At 42.5% G+C, this 21,700-nt stretch overlaps 1 protein-coding gene across 27 annotated transcripts in view; it reads right to left on the bottom strand.

Annotated features, from left to right (window-relative positions):
- The window catches only part of MAPK8IP3 (mitogen-activated protein kinase 8 interacting protein 3), a 76,369-nt gene that overhangs the window by 43,005 nt on the left and 11,664 nt on the right, over positions 1 to 21,700 (bottom strand). For 10 of the 27 annotated variants that reach the window (XM_074886602.1, XM_074886594.1, XM_074886589.1 and 7 more), the window contains exons 2-6: positions 11,969 to 12,089; positions 11,221 to 11,291; positions 10,373 to 10,464; positions 6,561 to 6,584; positions 2,862 to 3,006 (exon numbers count right to left, since the gene is read on the bottom strand). In XM_074886602.1, the coding sequence (XP_074742703.1) occupies positions 2,862 to 3,006; positions 6,561 to 6,584; positions 10,373 to 10,464; positions 11,221 to 11,291; positions 11,969 to 12,089 (453 nt within the window). Of the gene's footprint in view, position 1; positions 131 to 2,861; positions 3,007 to 6,560; positions 6,585 to 10,372; positions 10,465 to 11,220; positions 11,292 to 11,968; positions 12,090 to 21,700 lie in introns of those variants that run through there. The other 17 variants (XM_074886615.1, XM_074886612.1, XM_074886609.1 and 14 more) reach the window with 8 other exon arrangements.

Below are 21,700 nucleotides of genomic sequence, written 5' to 3' on the forward strand. Positions count from 1 at the left end.
CCTACAACCATACCTGTCAACCTCCTAAACATCAAATGTGTAGTAGTGACCTCCAAAATGCATTGCAAAGGCCCAACATTCATAGCAGTCATATGTCACCATGAGAAGCCACAATTGTATGGTTATAACACTGAAAGCATAGTACATAGAAACAAAAACGTTAAGGACTTTCATCTCTAAAACATTATATAAAATAAATGTACAACTGAATGTAAAAATAAAATAATATAATGACAGCAACTAAAACAGAAAATAGTAATAATAACTATACAAGGACACTTAAAATATAAAAAATATAACTATAATATGGCCCCAGGAAGAAGGAAAACTAGTTGGAAAAGTCAGGATATACATACTGGGAAGGTGAGTCATGTGTGTGCAGTTGATGTCAGTGAAATATCAGAGCTGTTGAAGAAGAGGCGGGGAATGCATGAGCAATACTGCCGAGATTTCAGTCATGCAAAATATTTAAGAAATAGCATTCCAGTTAGAGAGTGTGCAAGAAGCTTGCAGGAGGAAAATCTCCATTTCAAACTGCAAATCTAGTAAGTCAGTCAATCAATCACATCCTTTAATTATTCAGAGGTTTGCTCCATACTCTTAGGAAATCCTCCGTAACACGCCACCCCATCCAAGTCTTCCACAGCCCAAGCTCTCTAACTCCACCCTACTGGCTAGTGTCCTTAAACCCACCATCCCACTTCTGAGTTTCCCTAACAAGCACCAACACAAATCCCAGCACTACCTGTCATCAGATATGTTTGGAGTAGCACACTACTACTTCTGCACAAAGCTTTCTTCTAACCAGAAATTGAATTTTTTGCCTGACACTACCACCAACAAATCACCAAGAGATCCAGTCAGTAACCCTCCGCTGCCTGAACTTGGACATCAAAGCTTCCAATTTATCTGGGTTCCTGTTGCACTACCCTGCGATGCAGACGCTGGGCTATCAGTGAGATCCACTCAACTTCTTTCAGAAGTTCTGTAAGAATTATGCCTTAGCAAGTCTGTGGAAGATGGATCTTCCCAATGTCCTCCCAGCTCTTCTCTAAAAACTAACCCCTGATGCACACACCTGATCACTAGACAGCTCGAGGCCATGTTCACATCATAGTGTACAGCACCGCCTGGAGATCTTAAGGAATAAACTGGTTCCAGAACCAGAAGTGGGTTGGTCTCTGTGCATTTGCCGTCTGTGTCCCTGCAGCAGCGTTGTGTTGGCATGGCACTAGTCTGAAGAAACACATTCATGCTCTATTTTTGCTTCCACCATCCTTAATTACATTATTGCACTGTGGAATTGCCTTTCCCTAATTCCAGGCAAAGCTCTCCAGAAACGGCTGTAGTACCTGACTGGCATTCTGCAAGTTGCTATGTTTCCCAAACTTCTGTGCTTCTAACACTACAGCAAGGGTTGGGTTCCAAGAACTGTCTCCGCCCTATCCGAAGATCTTGCTTTTGGATTTCCAACTTCTGTGATGGCAGAGGGCTGACAAAGTGCTAAAGTTTGCACGTGCTAGGCCTGGCTACTTTACAAAGGAGTGTTAAAAAAAGGGAAGTTGCTTTGTTTTCTGCATAAACTTTTAATTTGTCTAAATTTCTTGTGCTACACATCAAGGCCACTCCTGCAGAGTCCCTCAGGCCAAAGTACCATTAATGTAATCTGGAGACATGCAGAATGGGCACAACAAGAAGTTGGGTTTTTTCTTTCTTTGCTTTTTTCCCTCCTCTTTGCCTTTACTGCCTCAATGTATTTTACAGGATTAGTGATTTACAATTTCTCAAAAGAGATCAGTCCTTAGCTGTGACATAGAACACCTGATGTTCTACAAATTCCAGGCAGAAAGAAAGTAAATTTTACCAGACACTTTTAAAGCAGACCAGAAGCTCTCTGAGATACCGGTGGACAAACTGTAAGCCATCCTGGGTAGATGCACCACTGGCTCTCAGGTCTGTCACCAGGCGTTGGTGGAACATCATTCACAGAGAGGAATCTGGTGGTATCCTGAGCACAAAGACTTCTCAAAGTCTTCTACAAGTATAGCTCGTAGCAAATGTGGGTCGCTGTGTGTAGTCTAAACTGAACAACTGCAGTGAGGTGTCAGCTAAGAGCACAACGTCTGGGTCCTTGGGCTCAGACCAGTCTCTGAATGGCAGAGCAGAGCACCACAAGCAACAGGCAGAACCATGCAGCTGCTTCAGTGCAGTTGCAGTGCTGTGAGTTTTCTGGCAAGCCCCAGGGCAGAAAGCAGCGCACTGAAGGTGACAAGTGTACTGAAGATAGACAATGCAAGTCTAGAGCAATGATGAGATCTATGAGGAACTGAGGACCTTTAAGCACAGTGCAAGACCTGGGTATCCAGAGAGGATTAGGAGACCTGTTTACTGAAGACAGGAAGACCAGAACAGTGATCAGTCAAAAAGGACAAACACTGGAAAGCAAGCGCAACCCAGTGCCTGGTCCCAGCTCAGGTGTAAAAGCACTGCTCTTAGCGAGGGGGAGAGAGGGGACAGGTTCCATTTCCTCTCCCAAATATACTATAAAAAAGTGAAGGATTTATCTTCCCTAAATCTCTAACTGCCTCCCCACACATTCCTCTCAACTTGGGGCCAGCCAAGTAAAGGAGATTATCACTGAGACAAGAAGCATGAGGAGCTGTGTCAAATCCCTCCCGCACCATATGCCAGATCTGCAAAAGAATATCCTCCCACAGCACAGCTACCAAGGGAGCAGACGCACAGCAGGGAGAGGCTGCAAAGGGTTATGGACACATATTGGTCTCCATCTTAATGAAAACATGGAATGCTGTTGACAGTGGGAGAGTGGGAAACCCTTGCTCCGTGATGGTCTATAAAACCTTGTAGCTGGAGTTGGACTGCAGCTGGCCGAGGTCACTCAGGTGCCAGTGGTCCAGTGTTGGGACGATCTTGGCCCCTATCTGCCCACGTACCATGCCATCGGCGAGAGGGAAGACATTCAGAGAGTTAGGACGTTCCTTCCTGCTAAACAGAGAAACAGAGAGAGGGGAAACCAATCTGTTAGCCACTTACAAGGTTCTTATAGAAAAGAAACAGCACACTAGCTTATGTGAAATATTAGTTGCTAGAAATCAAATTGCACTCCTTCCCCTCATGCAGCAGCTGCATGAACTCCCAACTCCCACACTTCCATGGTGTTGTCTACTCAGACTCATGGCATCTACTGCTAGAGCCATACCTCTTCCCAGGGAGAATCTAAGAGGGAAGGCGTCAAGTGACCACAACAGGCATGACTGACTTCTCCATCAGGACAAAAAGTCTTGGGGGAATGCAAAAGTGCAGGGAACCATCAGCCAATTGAAGTCAGTGTATCTTCTGAGAAACAAAGGTATTGTGGGAAAACAAGTCACAGCAAACAACTCTCACAGCAAAAAAAAAAGCTCCCATAGATCCTAGAGGTGTCATCACTGGGTCAGGAAAGAGGTTTTTAAGTAAGAGTCATCTACGTGGCACTTCTGTACATTCCACTTCAAATCTGGTTACCTCCAACAGCAGAAACCAGTTGGTTTTGGATCACTTGCAATATTAAGCAAGAAAAATATTTGTACTCTCTGATCCCCTCTCCATATCCATATTACAATGCACTCAAAGTTCAGAAATTAAACAAAGGTATAAATGAATGCATCGTTCATTTTGCAAATTGTCTGTAATTACATTTTCTTCATCCTCTTCTTTCTGGTAATTGCAGGTGACTAGCTAGCTGCGGGTTTGATTCTGAATATAGAGACCAAGTTCCAGCAGGAAAATCTAGAGCAAGCAGTGGAGGTGGAAAAGGCTGCAGTAGGATGCCAAAACTGGCAGCCGGTTTTGTGCCAGAGAAGCTGACCTGCAGGGACAGAGCACACATCCATTTCGGGTATATCCCCAGCAGGCTCCGCTCTGCAGTGGCCCTGCAGAGATGAACTAAGCTGATCCTCTGGGTGACATGCACTCACAAAGGTGTTCAGTGATGGTGCTTTACCTACATTGGCATGGAGCTTCTGCTCATTGGTGTGGGGTGATGAAATCCGTCCTTCTGTACACCACTATTAATAACAGTAGACTTCCATGTGCCTTTCTTTAATGATCATCAACACTGGTCTGATGACCAGGCTAGGCAACCATCACAACCACCTCACCCGCGACTGCGGGCAAAGCGACTACAGCAGGACCTAAGGCCCACCAGGACGTATGCAAACACACTAACACAGGAGATGGTGCATGACCCAGCTCAGTTACGAAGGAAAGAGGTGGAGTGTCTAGCAGAAAAGACAATGTTTGTGAAGAAAACCAGAATGCCCAACCTTCCCATTCTCAGCACTGCTCGGCCAACCCGCTGTGCCGCACTGCTGTGTCCGGGTCGCTGGTGCTGAGGAATAATCACTTGCTGTGGCCTGTCTTGGACAGGCCGAAGGGGCAGAAAGGTGTTTCCAGTGTGGCCCAGCAAGGAGATTTGGGATGCACTTTTCCTAGGAATCTGCATTAAAATCCTTTCGTGAAGATCCTAAAGACCCATACATTCAAGTTTCATAGACAAACCCCCTTACAGAGGCAGCATGTAACTGGGTTTTAGAGGAACACAGATCACTGACACAACTTGATTGACCTTACTTTCTCTTACAGAGAAGATGTAATCATCTTTCAACAGATTCAAAACCAGATTCTATATGATAGGGATTATCAGTTTCCTTGTAGCCTTTCCACTCAAAAGGCACTTTGGTGCTTGTTACTTTTAAATATTAACAATCACTGAAGGTTTATAGAAAACATAGGAAACATTCCACTGCTGTTTATGACCTCTACCCTGCCATTTACACACGCCCCTACTGATGCCGAAGCACTCTTACCTCTGTCTGTCTTCCTGCATTTACCTCTCTTTATCCTACTGCTATCATTCCAAGACCCTGAAAGCTTCTAACAGCTGTGGTTTAAGTTTTTAAATAACATACTAGGGAGATTTTCCTCCTAATATGAAATCTTCACCCCTGGCACCGTACTGATCTAAAAGCCACAAAAAGTATAGTCAGTTATGTATAAGAAATGAAGAGATTCAAAACTAGAAATTAGAACTTTATGTGACAAAGACAGAAAATTCCTAGTTGTACAGTTAAAGAAATAACTCAAGGGTCCAAAAGATTCTACTTCAAAAGAATCATGCTTTTCAGGGAGGGAAAAAAAAAATCAGGCCGTATTTTGACCTGCTTTAACCATTAGTTTCACATCTTTCCTTGTCTTCAGGTTAGAATGATGGTCTTAAGGGAGTCATGCTTCACAGATGTATGTAGCTAGAGAAAATTTCCTGTAACTGCAAAACATTCCTTTCAAAACAAGTAGTGCAGTCATGACATGCTATTATATAAACACTTTTGTGACTATGCTGGGGTGGCCTGCATAACTCACTGGCAGCACTGAGAAATGTGAGCCATCCGAAACGTATGCTGAGAGAGACACTGAATTGTACTTCCTCTTTAGGTAATCTCTACAAGATTTCTTTTGGGAACCCATAGCTTATTTCTACATTCATATGCAAATACAGGCACATTATTCAACATGCAAGGAGATAGAGCACCCCATTGAATGTACAGGGAACGTATCAACTTCACAGCCCCTGCTAAACAGAGAACAGAGGTACAAAGTCTCCGCAGTATCAGAAGCTGTAGGATTTTCAGGAAAGGATTTTAATGTAGATTGTTAGGGAATTTTCTTGCTGAGTTTCTTTGGAAACACTTTCCATCCTCTCCTAAACCTGCCAGGGAAACGGCAAGAGCAAGCACCACAGAAAAGCTAACTTCAGCTTTGCAGTCCTGGATTGACTACCAGTCTTCAAAGGAACTCAGAGTATCCTCAGGGCTGGTCTAAATTTTGAGTGCTGGAGTAACCTTCATACACCCAATTCTATCCAGTACAGAGTGACTCTTAACACTTGGTTAGTCTCACCTTGGGTTACCAGGTAAACAGCAAACTCCTCAATAAAGGTTTGCAGTAGTCAAAACCTGGGGTTGGGATGCTGGATGCTCTACAAGTAACATCCTAAAGCTTATAAAACATAACAAAACTATGATTTTTTGCCAGCATTAAGATGAGAACTGCTCTCTTTGCAGGCTCCAGGCACTGAATTCACTGCCTAGCCCAAAGTCAGAAGTGCCTTCAGAGAGCTATTAACAGTGACAAGTGTTTTCTGCCCTGCTCAGAAAACATGCATGCCTTGTACTCTACAGTAAAATAAGGGAGAAAAGATGACTTTTTAAAACATTCTGGGGTGTGAAGTGTAACTGTCCAATCACAGAGGACTGATCCTGTTTTGGGACCAAACTCCTGTGTCTTCTAGGTTTGCGTACACAAGCTTCTTCCTGATGTGTTATCCCAGCAGCTTGGTGGCTCCCTCTGCCTCACCCAGATGAGCAAATCTAACACAGCTGCCAGCAGACAAAGAGGGCAAACACGCCAGTACAGCACGTTCCCAGCACCACACTGCTGCCACTCAACAGCAACCTCCAAAACTAGGATTAACAAAGTTAAGATGCAGCAATAGGATTTACCTTTTCCTCCATGACTGGCGATGACTGCAGTGACAAACATAACAGCCAAAACAGAGCAGCAATTGCACAAAAAGCGAGACAAAAAAACAACCATTAGAGAGCAAAGGTCATGCAAACATGCAGCCCTACAACAGACATGGGGTACACATGCACTGTAATCCACACCACGTGGAAGTCTGCACTGTACCCACTACCCCTCTTGGATGGTGCTCAATACACCCCCCCCGCCCCCCATCAGTTCTTGCACAAACTTCTCCCAGGTGACAGGCACACTCAGTGTACTTACGGTCTTCTGCAAATATACACCCCTATGTAGGCTAACACACTCAAGCACATCCACAGATGAAAATAAATAAATGCACTCAAATTTGTGTGACAGGCCATGAGAAATTATGCCCACGTCCCCCCGCAGTGCACATCAGTGCACCAAGATACACAAACGCTGGTGTTCACCCCCACCCAGCTGTGCAGTGACACGAAAACACACCTCTGACCCAAGTGCTTGTGCACAAGCGTATACAAACACAGAGCTACACACACACGCACACACACAAACAGTGCAAAGCTTGAAATGAAGGAAAAAGTCCCATTTCCCACTGGTGGTTCCTACAAACTCAGATCACAGCCCCATCAGGTGCTTTCATAGACATACAGCGTTTCTCTGGCTTTCTGTCCAAGGAGACTAGCAATACGCCACACTTACAAGGGTAAAAGACTAATTTCTCTAATATGGAGAAGCTATTCTTGATGAAAATTTTGCCCTTCATCGCAGAGAATAGCGGTCTTGCAGATATAACCAGTAACGCTTCTCACTGCATCTCTTTCACAGAATGGTAATATAAGGCCATAATTAACACTAGTTGCTCTAAAAGTTAGGGAAGCAAGATCTCATGAAAATCAATTTCTACCATGCAGTCCAACCCAAATTTGGTAGATGCATACACAAACCACCCTTTAAAAGAGAGAGGCTCTAAGCATGCTTTTGCCTACAGTACTTTCATATTTTACTCTGTAAGTACTTCTACAGAAGGGCAAGGGAAACAACCCTAACACACTTATCCCATTTCAGCTGTAACACTAGGATCAGGCCATGTTCTGGGAGCTCACTGTGGACTTCCAGACTGCAAAGTGGAGAGGAGAAGGAAGCAGAACAGTCTGATAAGGGAGATTTTATCAACAGAACACCACCTACAAACTGCTGGTTCCTGCACCCCTCATACCTGTATCTTTTGCCTAGGAAGGCTGCCATCTGTCTTTTGATATTTTTTTCCCAATAGATTTTTATATTTTAGACAATCCAATTTTAGCCAGACCCCAAACACTGTATTCTGTAATTACTGTAAGACTGATGTACTGTTTTGCAGAAAACAGAGCACAGCAATAACTCACTATGCAGCTCACTCAACAACCACAACAGCCTTTAGTCACTCCTCTCTAGAAGAAATACTGTAAGAGACTCTTTTCTGAAAGGACTATTTGACCATCAGAAGAGGAAGGGTAAATAGTCCCCCTTGATACACACATAACTGTGTCTTCTCTTATGTAAGGCTTTGGTAGCTTTACAAATGAGAGTATAAAAACCCTATCAACTCAATCAAAATAAATCAAGGATCTTTCTTTGAGATACCAGTATCTTCCAGCTGCAAGATATTCCTGTAGCCAAGGCTACAGAAGTATCTTTAATTATTATGGGAGGTAATGTAATAGCCAATATACAGTATAGGAAAAAATCCTTCACTGACAGGGTGGTCAAGCACTGGAACAAGCTCCCCAGCGACTTGGTCACGCCTCCAGGCCTGTTGGTGTTCAAGAAGCATTTGGGCAATGCTCTTAGATACATGGTTTAACCTTTAAGTTGCCCTATGTGGGGTCAGGAGTTGGATTCAATGATCCTCATGGGCCCCCTCCATCTCAGGATATTGTATGACACTAAGGCTGCAGAGAATCGGCAGGAGTACCAAGCTAGTTACCAAAGTTTCTGAAGATTCATGTCTTTTACTACTCCCTTTCCATCCTTCAAGCCTCTTTCATTGACAAGGAGGGGTTGGGTCTCTTTTTCTCTCCCCTTTTCTTTCTTACAATACACAGCCAGAACTTTAGCAATTTGAATTCAGTCTTTTCCAGAGCAGTCCAATCCAGCAACAGGGAGCCACAGCAGACATGAAGGTATTTACATGTCCTATGCCAAGACCTGAAATTTCTTTTCTATTACATTACCCCCAAAACAACTGACATTCTGGTATTTAAGTGTTACAGACCTAAATACAAGTTACTAAAATATCCTCATTTATTCCTCCTTTATTAATATATTTCTTTATTCTTAATTTAAAATAATTTTGCTCTTTCTTCATTTCCAAATTTTGCTCAATGCTCTTCTTTTGCATTTTCATCATCCCTACCAGATGACACTACAAAAACCTTCATGGTTTTCCATTTATCTGTTCTCCCTGTATTTTCATCTCCATGTCTTTCCCCACGCTGCCCTTTGTGTATAGTCTGACATGCCGACCCCACTCCTTTTCTTAGCCTAATGCCTCTCAAAGATTTCAGTTTTGAGTGAAGTTCAGTGATATTAACCAGCTGAAGTTCACAGATATTAACCAAGATCAGACATATTTTGTAAGAGACAAGGGGGACACACCTAGCAGGCACTCTTTTCCAAGTACTCCTGCACAGTTGGTACTGTCTGTCTGTTTTTCAGACCAACAGCTCCCACGGCTTGTGGTCCGCATGTGTGCAAAACCTTTTAACATTCCTCAAGGCCAGAAAAGTTAAAAAGTTTAAAAAAAAAGACAGAAAAGGTCAACAAAAAGATTTCATCTCCTGCAGCATATTACTTGGTCAATATTGCTGCCCTGTTTTAGTTTAAAACTACCTGGCTTGGACAGTGTCACTATAGTGTTAATCATCTCATTAGCATGTGATGATTAACACAATCATCTCATTAGCATGTGATCATTAACACAAATACTAATCTACCATGAACAAAAACTTCGACAGAAAACATCTTTTTTATGGCTGAGTGATTTAACAGATTATGCTTAATCTGAGTAGATTATGTGTTATGTGATCTATTACTTCTCTAATCAGTATTTATGGAACATCACTTCGATTTCTCACCCAACGTTACTGGTATATAGTGTTCATCAGACAGAAAGCATCTGGTTCCTTCCCATACCAGTTAAAACCAAGTGTATCTGTACTGAAATCAATGTAACTGCAACTTTTTGTAATAAAGACTAGTTATTCTATACACTGAACTTCTTTCCTACCCCTGCCTTCTTTAAGCAAAGGCTGATTCTTACTGGTTTGGTGCTGTAAAAACAGGGGAGGAGCAGAGAGGGAGGAAAATCAATTACGTGGACATAAGCATGTCTATTGGGGACTCTTACAGAAAGCTTCCCTTGAAGGAACAGGGAACGCATTTAATTGCTATGGTTTTGCTGGCTATCACACATACAAAGACACATACACACACACACACACACAGAGATACTTTATTTGACACCTCCATCCGCTTCATAGAAAAAGCTTTTACATGCTACCTGAGAATACAAATGTATTTTTCCAGAGCCCCCCCATAAATAGCAGTGTGACAAAGCCCAAGCTTTGTAACAGAACACATAAAGCTCCTCGTCACCAAGCATTAGAATATGTACCCACAACTCATCTATAACCCATTACAAAAAGCTTCAACTACAATCCATGCCCACAGGGAAAGATCCTGCGTCTGGTTCCTCTCTCTCAAATACAGGCACTCAGTTTGTCAGTCCCCAGGTGGCATACATTACATGGAGAGGTTATGGCCCTACCTTCTCCCAGGTAGACTGCCCTCAGTTTGATTATTTCCCCCAACCTGCTGCATCTTGGATCGCTCAATGTGTTCCACATAGGTCTGGATCATCTGTGAGGAGAGAAAAATCCATGAGCCAAACAGAGGGGAAGAAAAGACTCATTTTCTGCTTTTGTTTGATCTTCTCCAGCATCCATTTCCAATTCCCTTTCTTTTTTTTTGCACATCTCCTTGTCTCTGCTCTTGTCTTCTAAGCCGATGATGTAAATGAATGGACTAATCTGACAGCAAATCTGACAGCAAATAGTGTCAGAAATGACCTAAACCGTAACAGGAGAGCCATGAAAGAGCATATCCAAAAATAACGTAAGACATCTCCTGGAGGCTCGTTAGCAGTGAAGATGAGGTAGTGGGGCACTGTTCATAGAATCACAGAACAGCTGAGGTTGGAAGGAACCTCCTGGAGTCCATCAGGTCCAACATCCCTGCTCAAACAGGGCCACCTACAGTAGGTTGCCCAGGACCACGTCCAGGTGGCTTTTAAATAGCTCCAAAGACGGAGACTCCACCATGCCTCTGGGCAACCTGTGCTAGTGCTCATCATCCTCACAGTAAAGAACTTTTTATTCATGTTCAAAGGGAGCCTTCTGCGTTCCAGTTTCTGCCAGTTGCCTCCAGTCTTGTCACTGGGAACCACTGAAAAGAGCCTGGCTCCATCCTCTTTACACCCTCCACTAAGATATTTTTGATGCTCCTAAAGTTCAGAAGCTCTAGTCATCACTAGTACTGTAAAGCTGAATTCTCTGACGTGACTTTACATATAGGCTAAGAGTTTATTTATTTAGAAATAATGAGCTGACATCCTACCTCTGTGTGACGCTGATGTAGAGCGTTATACTCTTTCTTCATTTCTGATTCACGTTCCTCCAGTCGTGAAACTACCAAGCGAAGATTCCAACCATTAGCTAACACACATCAGGCTCTCAAAAGAAACTAGAAGTCTCAAATCCTATTTTGTTAGAAATTAATTTATACCTACTGAACAAAACAAACAGAAACATAATAATGCATACTGTGGGATCTGGTCTTCACTGCAAACTCAATTCACGGGTACCTGCATGTTCCCAAAATGAGCAGACCAAATAGTGCACTAAGACCAAAGAAGCAGAGTTCTTCAGCAGTAGCCTGGTGCTCCATAAGTGTCCTACTTTGACAACAATTTAAATCATCCTCTGGGATGGGCACCTCTGGCTATTTGAGGACAAAACAAACAAATGTGATAGTTTCTGTAAGGAAAAAATGTGAGGTTCTGTTCAGGGACAAGGAGAAAGTGGAAACCAGGTTCCAAAGCTTCACCAATGGCCAAAATCTTGCACCTCGAGAGACTGAGCATGCCCCACACAAGAGAAGCAATGAAGCCATTACTAAATTAATGTGGCTACATCCTATCCTTTAGAAGGCTCTGAATTTTATACCGAGGTAAGGGATAACCAGACATTCCAGGCTTTGTGTAAGTTACACTAAAACAAAAAGTATGAAAAATATTTTCAAAGTAGCAGTATATGTATGTGGAATGCAAAGTGTATAATCATGTCTAGTGTACAACTTTGCTTACTCTGATCTGCATAGTTTTTGGTCTTCAGCTCCAGCTGTCGAGTCTGAAATTCAAGGTGTTCCACTTGGATTTGTAGCTCTTTCTTCTCCTGCTCCAGTGCATCTTCAAACTCTATAAACTTCTGAATAGGGAAGAAGAAGAGAAGGAAGCACAGATGAGGAATAAATGTAAAATATATTTGACCTATATGACTTTTCCTCTCCTCACAAAACAAGGAAAAATGAGAGAATATAAATTACAAAACAGGAAATAAAAATTTTCAAGTACTGTAATTAGTATAATAGCAGTTAATCAAGATGAAGAGACTATTTTATATGAGGAAAGATTAGCTATCTTTAATGTATAATTAATATATAAACTACGGTCCAACATGAGTTACGTAAACCAGCGCAACTCTGTAATCTTCAACTACATTGTTCTTCCTCACGCCAGGCTGAATTTTGACAAATTCTATTTCCATAGTCATACATTTACAAATATATATGTCAGAAACCTTCAGACCAACTATTCTATTTGTGCAGTTCTAGAAAGCTTTGCCTGTAATTCACGTGGTGTAAGTTTTACAGAAACGTGCAAGTCTTTTGGAAAACTTAGTCACAACTCCAAGCAGCTGAGAGCAACCCCTGTATCCAGAGATGGTGACCTGCCCCAGCAGCAAACTCCAGAAGGGCTCTGTGGTATGCAGAAGCCGAGGGATGGAGGAGGGAAACAGGCAGAGGAGGAGATTCTCACAGTTGAATTTAACAAATTTATATCTAGCAAGAAAAAGCTTGGCTAACTGCTCTTGGTGAAGAAGGGAAGGAAGGGATCATTGCTGCTAACTCCCATTAGCAACAACAAAATGGCAGCTGCACAGAACACGGGGCCAAAGGAAAGATTTTTACAGATATACTCATTTCATGATGAAAACACAACCGAAAAATACCAAATTTCAGATTATTATTTCTGTAAAATGTCACTTTTGATCTGTGAGCTTTAGTCACTCTCTGCACTGGATACTAGCATGCGCAGCAAAGACAAAGACATGAAACATTTGATTTAGCTCCCCTGTAGTGAACTGATATTAAACGTTACTCTTGATACGAGCTGTAGTCACAGTCGCTTTCATGAAATATTTAAACTAAACAGGGGCCTTGAAAAGTGAATAGCACCTTTAAATTTCTGAGTATACTTAAACAAGCCTGGTTCTTGTGCTGTACGTGGTCACGAGAGCTTTCCTGCAGAAAACACTAACACACACCCATACGCAATAATGACCCTCAATCCATACTTCTGGACTCAGAAAGTGATCTGGTTCTAGTAACACCCCTGACACAAACTTGGTGGAAAAATCCACGAAGCTCAAAAAACATTTGCTCTGTTAACCACATACATCCTCTCCACAGCAAACCAAGTCTAAAGTGTGGTACTACCATGCTTACAAAGCATACTAAAGCTATCTCACTAGCTTCAGAATAAGTGCTCTCCTGGCCTTACAAAGCCCCCAATTCTAGTCTCGTTACATTACTCCTAAACAGCTACATCCAAGGAAGCTAAAACGACAGCATCATCTGCACAATCAGTCCAGTAATTAAAACACAAACCCGTCAGCTGGGCGGCAAGAGCACAACTGGGGCCAGGATCAGCCCTGGATTCAGAGCTGCAGAGGAAGAGAGAGAGCAGACAATAAAGCCAAGTTGGCTTTAATTTACCTTTAAGATGTTTATAGAACAGGAGGAGCCCACAGCAGATAAGTCAGGGCTATGAGGAGCTCACAAGGGTGCTCTGCTCCTGGCCCTGCCTCTCTTCCTCTCCGTCTGTTTGCAAAATGCTCCTTAGGTCAAGCTCTAACAGATCCACCAGCACACGCACATCAGCTTGCTGAAACCTCCTCTTTCTAAAAGCATGAAGAGTGGGGAAGAAAAGCCTCCTCTCACCCTCCTCTGTACTCTGCACAGGGGGAAGTGTTGTTCTCCACAAATAATGTTGCTCAAGAGGGCATGGCAATTTTAATTTAACAAACTAAAGCTTCATTGTATTCTAAAAGACAGACTCTGGTGAAAATCATTTTTGGATATGATTCCCAGGAAAATGAATGCATTTAAATGCACAGTAAGATTATTTTGTTAAATTCTGCCCATGAAACAATATGCACAGTATTTGACTGCATTCTCAGGATAAGCCCTGTGCACACTTCCTGTTACTTTTACTGGTATAATTAGTAGAGACACTGGAGCCATCATTATGTTCGTGAACTGGATCTTCTCCCTGTGGACAACTGAAAGACTACATCATTTATTATTCTTGCATACTTTTTTTTAAAACTGTGCAGTAAATTCATCTGAACAATGAGTCAGTTTTCATTCCTACATACCTGTATTTATAGAAACAATCAAACGCATTTTAGCCACATCTCATTTTTCTGCACTCGGTGTTCTGCAGTGCCTTTAATCTTTAACTGGGCTTTTAACTTTCTTTTCCTTCCTGCTGTATTGTATTGTAATAAGGGGTTTTTTTCCAGCCCCTTATGGTTGTTTTCCAGCAGTATTTTCTAGAACTAGCAGAAATGCCAATACCTTTCTTCCACTATAAAGAAGTGGAAGGAAGTCATCTCAGAGGCTAAACATTTACTTTTTAATTATATCTTAAGACTGTACAAGGTTTTAGTTTTTAAGTAAGCATTTTTTCTCTGAGATGTCAATTAAACATTGAACTCCCTTAGTTACTCACAAATATCCAGCAATCTGTTTTATGGATTTTGAGGAATTTATAAAGCAATCTGCTTTGTAAATTTTCAGATTTATTCTTCAAACATTTTCCAGAATAATAATACAATTTTAGAATGAGTAAAAAGGAAAACAAATTCCTAGCCAACACAGCTACCCCAAGCAACGGACCTAGAGAAGCAGCAGTTTAACGTGCTCCACTTGGAGAACTGATCGAAGCTACACCGACAGAAGAGTTATCTTCATGGTATAACCTCCCATCTCCTTGCAGGGTTTGGTGGAACCACTCCGTGCTAAAGCTCTAGTGACAAACCCTTTTAATTACAGCCAAGGGCTAAATCCCCATCACATCGCACTGGCTCAGCTTTCACCACCCTCTTGGCTTGAGATACCCTTCTCTCCTAGTTCTCCATCCAAGAGCATGCCACCCAGGCCAGGAATGAGGTTTTTAGCAGCAATAAAAAATGAATGGGCTTAAAGGAAAATATTCAGAGCTCTTGACAGTAAATTAGGAAGCAAAAGAAGGTACAAGCCCAATTTTATTCCCACTATGTAGGTCACCTCTAATAGGATTCCTGGATTTGCTACTGCTGTTTTGGTTTAATTCAGAGGAAACTGATTGGAAGATTAAGTCTTCTACAAATACGGCTCAGTCTTCTTATTCAGTCCTGTCTATTTTGCAACCTAAAAGTAATCAAAGAAACAGAAAACTAGAAATCAATTAACCATTTGAAGAAGAAAGAGACACAGAGGCAACGGCATTAAAAATTAATATTAGCCTAAGTATTCTCAAGGAAGAACAGCATTTCAGATAAATGTATTGCAGTAGATCCTGTCCTGTCTGCTGAAGAGACCAACAGTGACATTTGTGTGCAGGGACCCAAGGGCTCTTTACTCTCCCTGTCTCTGAAAACACCTTCTGGCTGCTCTGGCATCAGAAACCATCTCACCTGAGGTTCTCCCTGTGCATCAGAAGATCTGAAAGGGCTGAGAGCAGGAAAAGTCCCAGATTCCGAGAGGAGTGAACAGCCACACCAGCGGGATGAGGAGGAGGTTTCACTGCCAGGGCTGTCCCCAAGGAAAGCGTGCTCCTGACTGAGGAGGCGGCTTAGCACACGCTGTCACTGCCACTCATCCTTCGTGGTACAAAGTGAGTTCTCATCAGGGTATTCAGGCAGGCTTTATTTTTTTTCAAATAAACCAGCAGCAGACATTTCATACAGCATCCAGGGAAGAGCCTTACTAGTCATTAAAACCAGCAGAGATTGAAACGACCTTGCTCAGGAATATGACATCCACAAGTACAACTAAGCAGTGCCAGGAGTTTGGGGAAAACAGACACTCCAGGTACATCTGTCCTACTCTTGTGAACAACAGCCTCCACAGACAGCAGAGGCAAGCACTTCGTCTACAGCATGACGCTGTGCCATGGTCCTCAAGCTGCGGCTCAAAGACCACGATACAGGGCTGCAGATGGCCCAGGCAAGCAGCACCGCCCAGGCTGGCTACCGTCTCTCCCCTGCCAGAACTCAACCTGCCAGGAGCATCCCCCAGCACACAGCAAATCTCCCCACCAACCCTTGCCTTCCCATGTTGCTAGAAATGCATACCAGGGCAGGAGAAGCAGAGAACACAAAGTGAATTAATTTTTTTTTTAATTTTTTATTAACCAGACTCAAAGACAGTTATGCTTTAAAACCAAGCACATATTATTGAATGAATGCAGCTCAGTAAATAAACAACCACAGGCATTTCACGTTTTCCATTTCTTTCGGGGTGGGGGTGTATAATCCTGGCCCTATTGAAGCTGTGGGAATGTTCTCAGGAACTTGAAGAGGTCCAAGATTTCACTCTGACCTTTTAAACCTCCTAAAAATTAACAGGCAGAGGGGACACTAACTTGAAAGTCTCCTTCCCATCTGAGCATTTTCTGTCTGTAATATTTACAAAAAGCAGCAAAAACAGTTATAATAGAAAAAGAATCCTTCTGGTTTACTCGTGTTTCTTGTGTTTTTCACCTAAGTTTGTGCCCAGCCAATCCTATCTAAATGCTGCACAAATGTTCCATGTACAAAGGTGAAGCTCTGCATCTCTGGGGGTGCTAACTAAAATCAACAAGCCTTCATAAGGGAAAAGAATATTCACACAAATCAAATTCATACTTCGGGCTTCAGAAATAGTACAAATTCTAATGTCTTACTGAAAGCAGATACTGCAGATTATTACTCTTGCTTCATTATAAACTTAAAATATTTAACAGGATAAGAGTGGGCCAAAACAAACCCACCCAAAGCATAGCCTTATATGCTTTTTAAAGACATCTTAAAATAACCGAGATACACTATTTACAAAAAACTCTGCCATGAATTAAAATGCCCAGGGTACTAAGTATAAAAACTGAAATGCAAATTTGCTGACTGCATTCTTTCAATTTAGTGGTGCCAAGAGGCAAAAACAATATGGTGTTGGCGAAGAATCACGGGCTTAACTTGCTTCTGTGAGCAGCTCTTGATTTCAAGGGGTTTCTTGTTTGCAGAGCCAGGTACTGCAACTGATTTTCTCTGATGGCATGGAGCTCAGCTCACCCCTCAGTGATTTCACAGCTCTTTATGGAGATGCAGTAAGACATTTAGAAAACAGAAATAAGAAGGACCAGATAATTTCACTGGTGGTGAAGAAAAAGTACTCTCTTTTCATTGTTTTTTGATTCCCACTATGACAAAGTAGATGGGTACAGTGGAAGAAGAAACAGCCCACACTCCCAGTAGTTCTCAATAACAAGGCTGACCACAGTGTTAATATTTTTACTATTTTTATCATTTTTTACTATTTTTTTCCAGAGCCTTTATGCTTGCTTTCAAATAATAATTTCTAAATATGAACAGTTACAGTTAAACAGTTAATCACATCAGTGATCTAAGAAAACTGGAGTATGAAACTGCTATATATAAAAATTAGTCACATGGATTTTTTTTCTGCTAGCCTCTATCCGCAGACTTCAAGCAGGATAACTGGTCTGTAATAACCCAGGATTATGACAAACAACAATGGCTCACACACACTAGTCTTTACAGGGAAAATATCTAACATAAAATCACCTTAAGACAAAAGAATGAGTATGCCTCTGAAAAGCAGTGGTACAATGCAGGCTGCTTGGCTTCCTGCTTTACTGCCTTCTGCAAAGGAAGAAAATCACTAAAAATAGTAGCATATAATCAGAAATCATCACATCAGTGATAAATCAAGCAGAGAGCCAAAGACGCACATATATGCAGAAATCTCATTATGTGGCCTTGATCTGTGGCGAGTGGTAGTTTGTGCAATGGTACTGCAGCTGAAGGCAGCATCGGGGTTCACTCTCAGACCTCGTCCCTTCGCTGGCAGGAGATGGCAGTGCTGGGGGTGCAAAAGCAGCGATGAGCGAAGAAGCAGCAAGGAATAGACACCTGGCAGAGACACAGGCCAGGAAACAGAGGTCTGCTGGTGAAGTGGGTGCCGCACGCGGCCTCCCAGGGGAGGTCACCTCACCTGCAGGAAGCCCACAGACGAGGGAGGCAATGCTGGTTGTGAAGTCCACCTCACAGCTTCTTGGCAGCACCTAATTAGGTTGGCAATTTAGGGGGTTGTGTTGACAATATTTTGTCTTAGAAAGCACAACAAAGAAAGAGGCCAACTCCTGGCTATTTAAACCTGACTTGTTCGAAAGTCTCCAGCCCCATTATCAGCCCTGCTGCTGCTGACTTTTACATGCTCCTCAAGGCGAAGACCTTGTTCTGCTCTGTTAACCAGAGCCATTTCACTCAACAGCAACTTCAGGAAGAGCAATTACTTCCTTACGAAGCAGATGTCTACCACAAAGTGTATGGCACTCAAATCAGCAAGTCACACTTTCTTATTGTAGCTCCTGTACAGGCAATGGACTGTTGGATACCAACAACGCCAGAGCTTCAGGAGCGGAGTGCTAAATCTTTTCACTTTGACAATCAGAAAAAGGATCCTTAAATTAAGCCACTTCTCACAATTATGGTGGTCATCAGCGAAAGGCTCCTCAGGAAATGACTTCCTTTTCAATAGTCAGTATCGAGGGAATTCTGCTTCTCACTTTGTAAGCCAGCCTACATTGATGCAGCTACTTTTTAGAAGAGCATGAGAGAGCTGTGTAAGAATCAACCAATAGTTAAAAATCTCAAACTATGAATAGATGTTCAGGTTTTTATCCCTATAGGCATTTTATATAAAGTCAAGTCATTTATTTAGCAAAGCTGAAGTAGAAGATTAAGGAATTGAGTCTTGTCTACCTTACATCAATGTTAACTTGACTTCACTGCGTGAAAACATTCCTAGTCTCTATCAAGAAGAGAGGCAGTACAGACATATTTAGTGTTTCCCTTGTGAAAACAAAGGTTTTGCAAATATTTAAAGCCACTCTCCCTGGCTGGTTTCAACAGCTGAAACACCCTCACAAAACCAGAAAAATACGGCCATCAGCCCACACATAGTGATAAAAGCATACCTGAATTTCCTAACGTGGCATGAATTTCAGAAAAGTTTTGGCTCCCCGAGAGCAGACTTTCACTAACACGTAAAAATGACTCCTTGCATTTCACCTGATAATCACTCATCTCGCTCTTCAATGCCCTTTAGTGTGCCCAGGTGGCCAAGAAGGCCAATGGCATCCTGGCTTGTATCAGCCAGCAGGGACAGGGAAGGGATCTTGCCCCTGGACTCGGCACTGGTGAGGCCGCCCCTCGATGAGTGGGTTCAGTTTTGGGCCCCTCACTCCAAAAAGGCCATTGAATGACTCGAGCGTGTCCAGAGAAGGGCAACGGAGCTGGTGCAGGGTCTGGAGCACAGGTCTGATGGGGAGCGGCTGAGGGAACTGGGGGGGTTTAGTCTGGAGAAGAGGAGGCTGAGGGGAGACCTCATGGCCCTCTACAACTCCCTGAAAGGAGGGTGCAGAGAGGGGGGATGAGTCTCTTGAGCCAAGGAACAAGTGATAGGACAAGAGGGAATGGCCTCAAATTGCACCAGGGAAGGTTTACACTAGGTATTAGGAAGTATTTCTTTACAGAACGGGTAGTCAGGCGTTGGAATGGGCTGCCCAGGGAGGTGGTGGAGTCCCCATCCCTGGAGGGGTTTAAGAGTAGGGTCGACATGGCGCTGAGGGATCTGGTGTAGTTGGAAACTGCCAATGCTAGGTTAACGGTTGGACTAGATGATCTTCAAGGTCCTTTCCAGCCTAGATGATTCTGTGATTCTGTGAGGTGACAGACCCATGGATTTGAGGGTGCTCTGAGCAAAGCTTACCCTTTCTCCTGGAAGGCCCTTGCCTTCAGAAGACCCTTCTCCAGGTGACCCAGGTCAATCCCAGTCACAGCACCTGAAGAACGAACCCCGGATCCCCCTGCAGCCTGGATGCTCCCCAGCAGTACTGACGTGCAGTGAAACCCCAATACAACTGTAACCCATATAAAAGAGACCCCAAACAGGAACTATGCCACATGAAAATACACAAAGTGTATATTCTAATAATAGCCCATAACTTCTCCATCTCAGAAGGGTCTTAGTTGCCACAAACATGAAGATGCTATCTCAAGTATTAGTTTTATAAGACGTAGTTCAAAAGACCAAACTATAACACTCCCACAAGTGCAGTCACAAACAGTGGACAGTCCACAAGCTGAAAAGAAGTTCAGCTGCAACTGTGAAATGAAGCAATCAACAATTTAAAACCCCTGACGACACCACACTTCGAAACTCACAGATAATTAATTTACCATCTCAAATTTCATGCTTGTTCAAAATCTTATCCTGGACTTATCACAAAACTCAGCAAATCACAACTGTGTTCTCCAACACCTCTTGTTCTGCTCTGTATGGTTTCCCATTTCTAGTGTATTCAGCAATTACGCAATCACAGTTGTGATAGCTGTGGTATAAAACTCTGACATTTTCATTGCAGAGCTTGGCCTGAAGTTCAAATCACATTCACAGGACAACTTGTCACACTGGCCTTGGGACCAGGAGGTGTTTTATGTTAGGAATGCATGATTATATTAATAATTCTATATTGAATACTTAAGATACGTAACACTGATTTACATGAAGATGTTTACACACAGATATGCATTTAATATGGAAAAATAAGTATCAGCCTTCTTTGGCTGAGGTCTCTGACCTCAAAAAAATCTGACAGTGAAGAAGGCCATTTATTAGCAGAACAGCCAAAACACTGAAAAGAGAACAACCCTTTCCTCCTCCTTCCCATTTTTTCTGACACATTATAATGCCATTTTAACTGTATTTTTAACTTAGTTTTTAGAATTTATTAGTCCAGCAGGACACACAGTACACAGCTTTATGATGGAAAGATGCTCTGAGCTATGCCCTGTGTCTGAACCTTTGCTATCCTCTTCAAAGACAAATGCACTCCTGAAGAAACTTTTCCATCTCCATAAAAGCATACAACCTTCTAGTGAAATAGCATTTCCTTTAAATCTGCAGAGCTTGGAGATAAAGATTTTTGTTCCTGCTGCTAACTTCAAGAAGTCAAAAAGACATCTTTTATCTGCTAGATACTCTGTAGTCATAGATTGGTCTTTGAATGCCTTCTGTGAAATAAATGTCTTTTTTGTTGATTTTTTTTTTATTTTTTTGTTGATACCATCTCCTATATTCCTCTTCCAAGAGATCTGAATCTTTTTTCAAAGGAAGATCACTTTCCTCTTAAGATGCTCTCCACAAAGTAGGCCTGGTCCTACAGCACAGCCAGGAGAGGCAAAGGGGATCCTCCCACACCCTCAACCCTGCTCCAGCTCTGCCCAAGACAGAGTTTGCTCATTCAGCCACTCACATCTCCCAGTGGGACTAACAACATGCTTACTTGGGACAGAAGATGTCCTGGAGGAAAGAGATGCACAAAGGGATAGACTGCCAGCAGAGTTCTTTTCAAAACTGCCTTGAGAACAGCCTCATCTGTATTCCCATCGGCAAGCATGGCCAACAAAATAGGAGGTGTGACTGTGAA

The sequence above is a fragment of the Strix uralensis genome, chromosome 16 (genome assembly GCF_047716275.1).
Source record: "Strix uralensis isolate ZFMK-TIS-50842 chromosome 16, bStrUra1, whole genome shotgun sequence".
In the NCBI taxonomy this organism is placed as follows: domain Eukaryota; kingdom Metazoa; phylum Chordata; class Aves; order Strigiformes; family Strigidae; genus Strix; species Strix uralensis.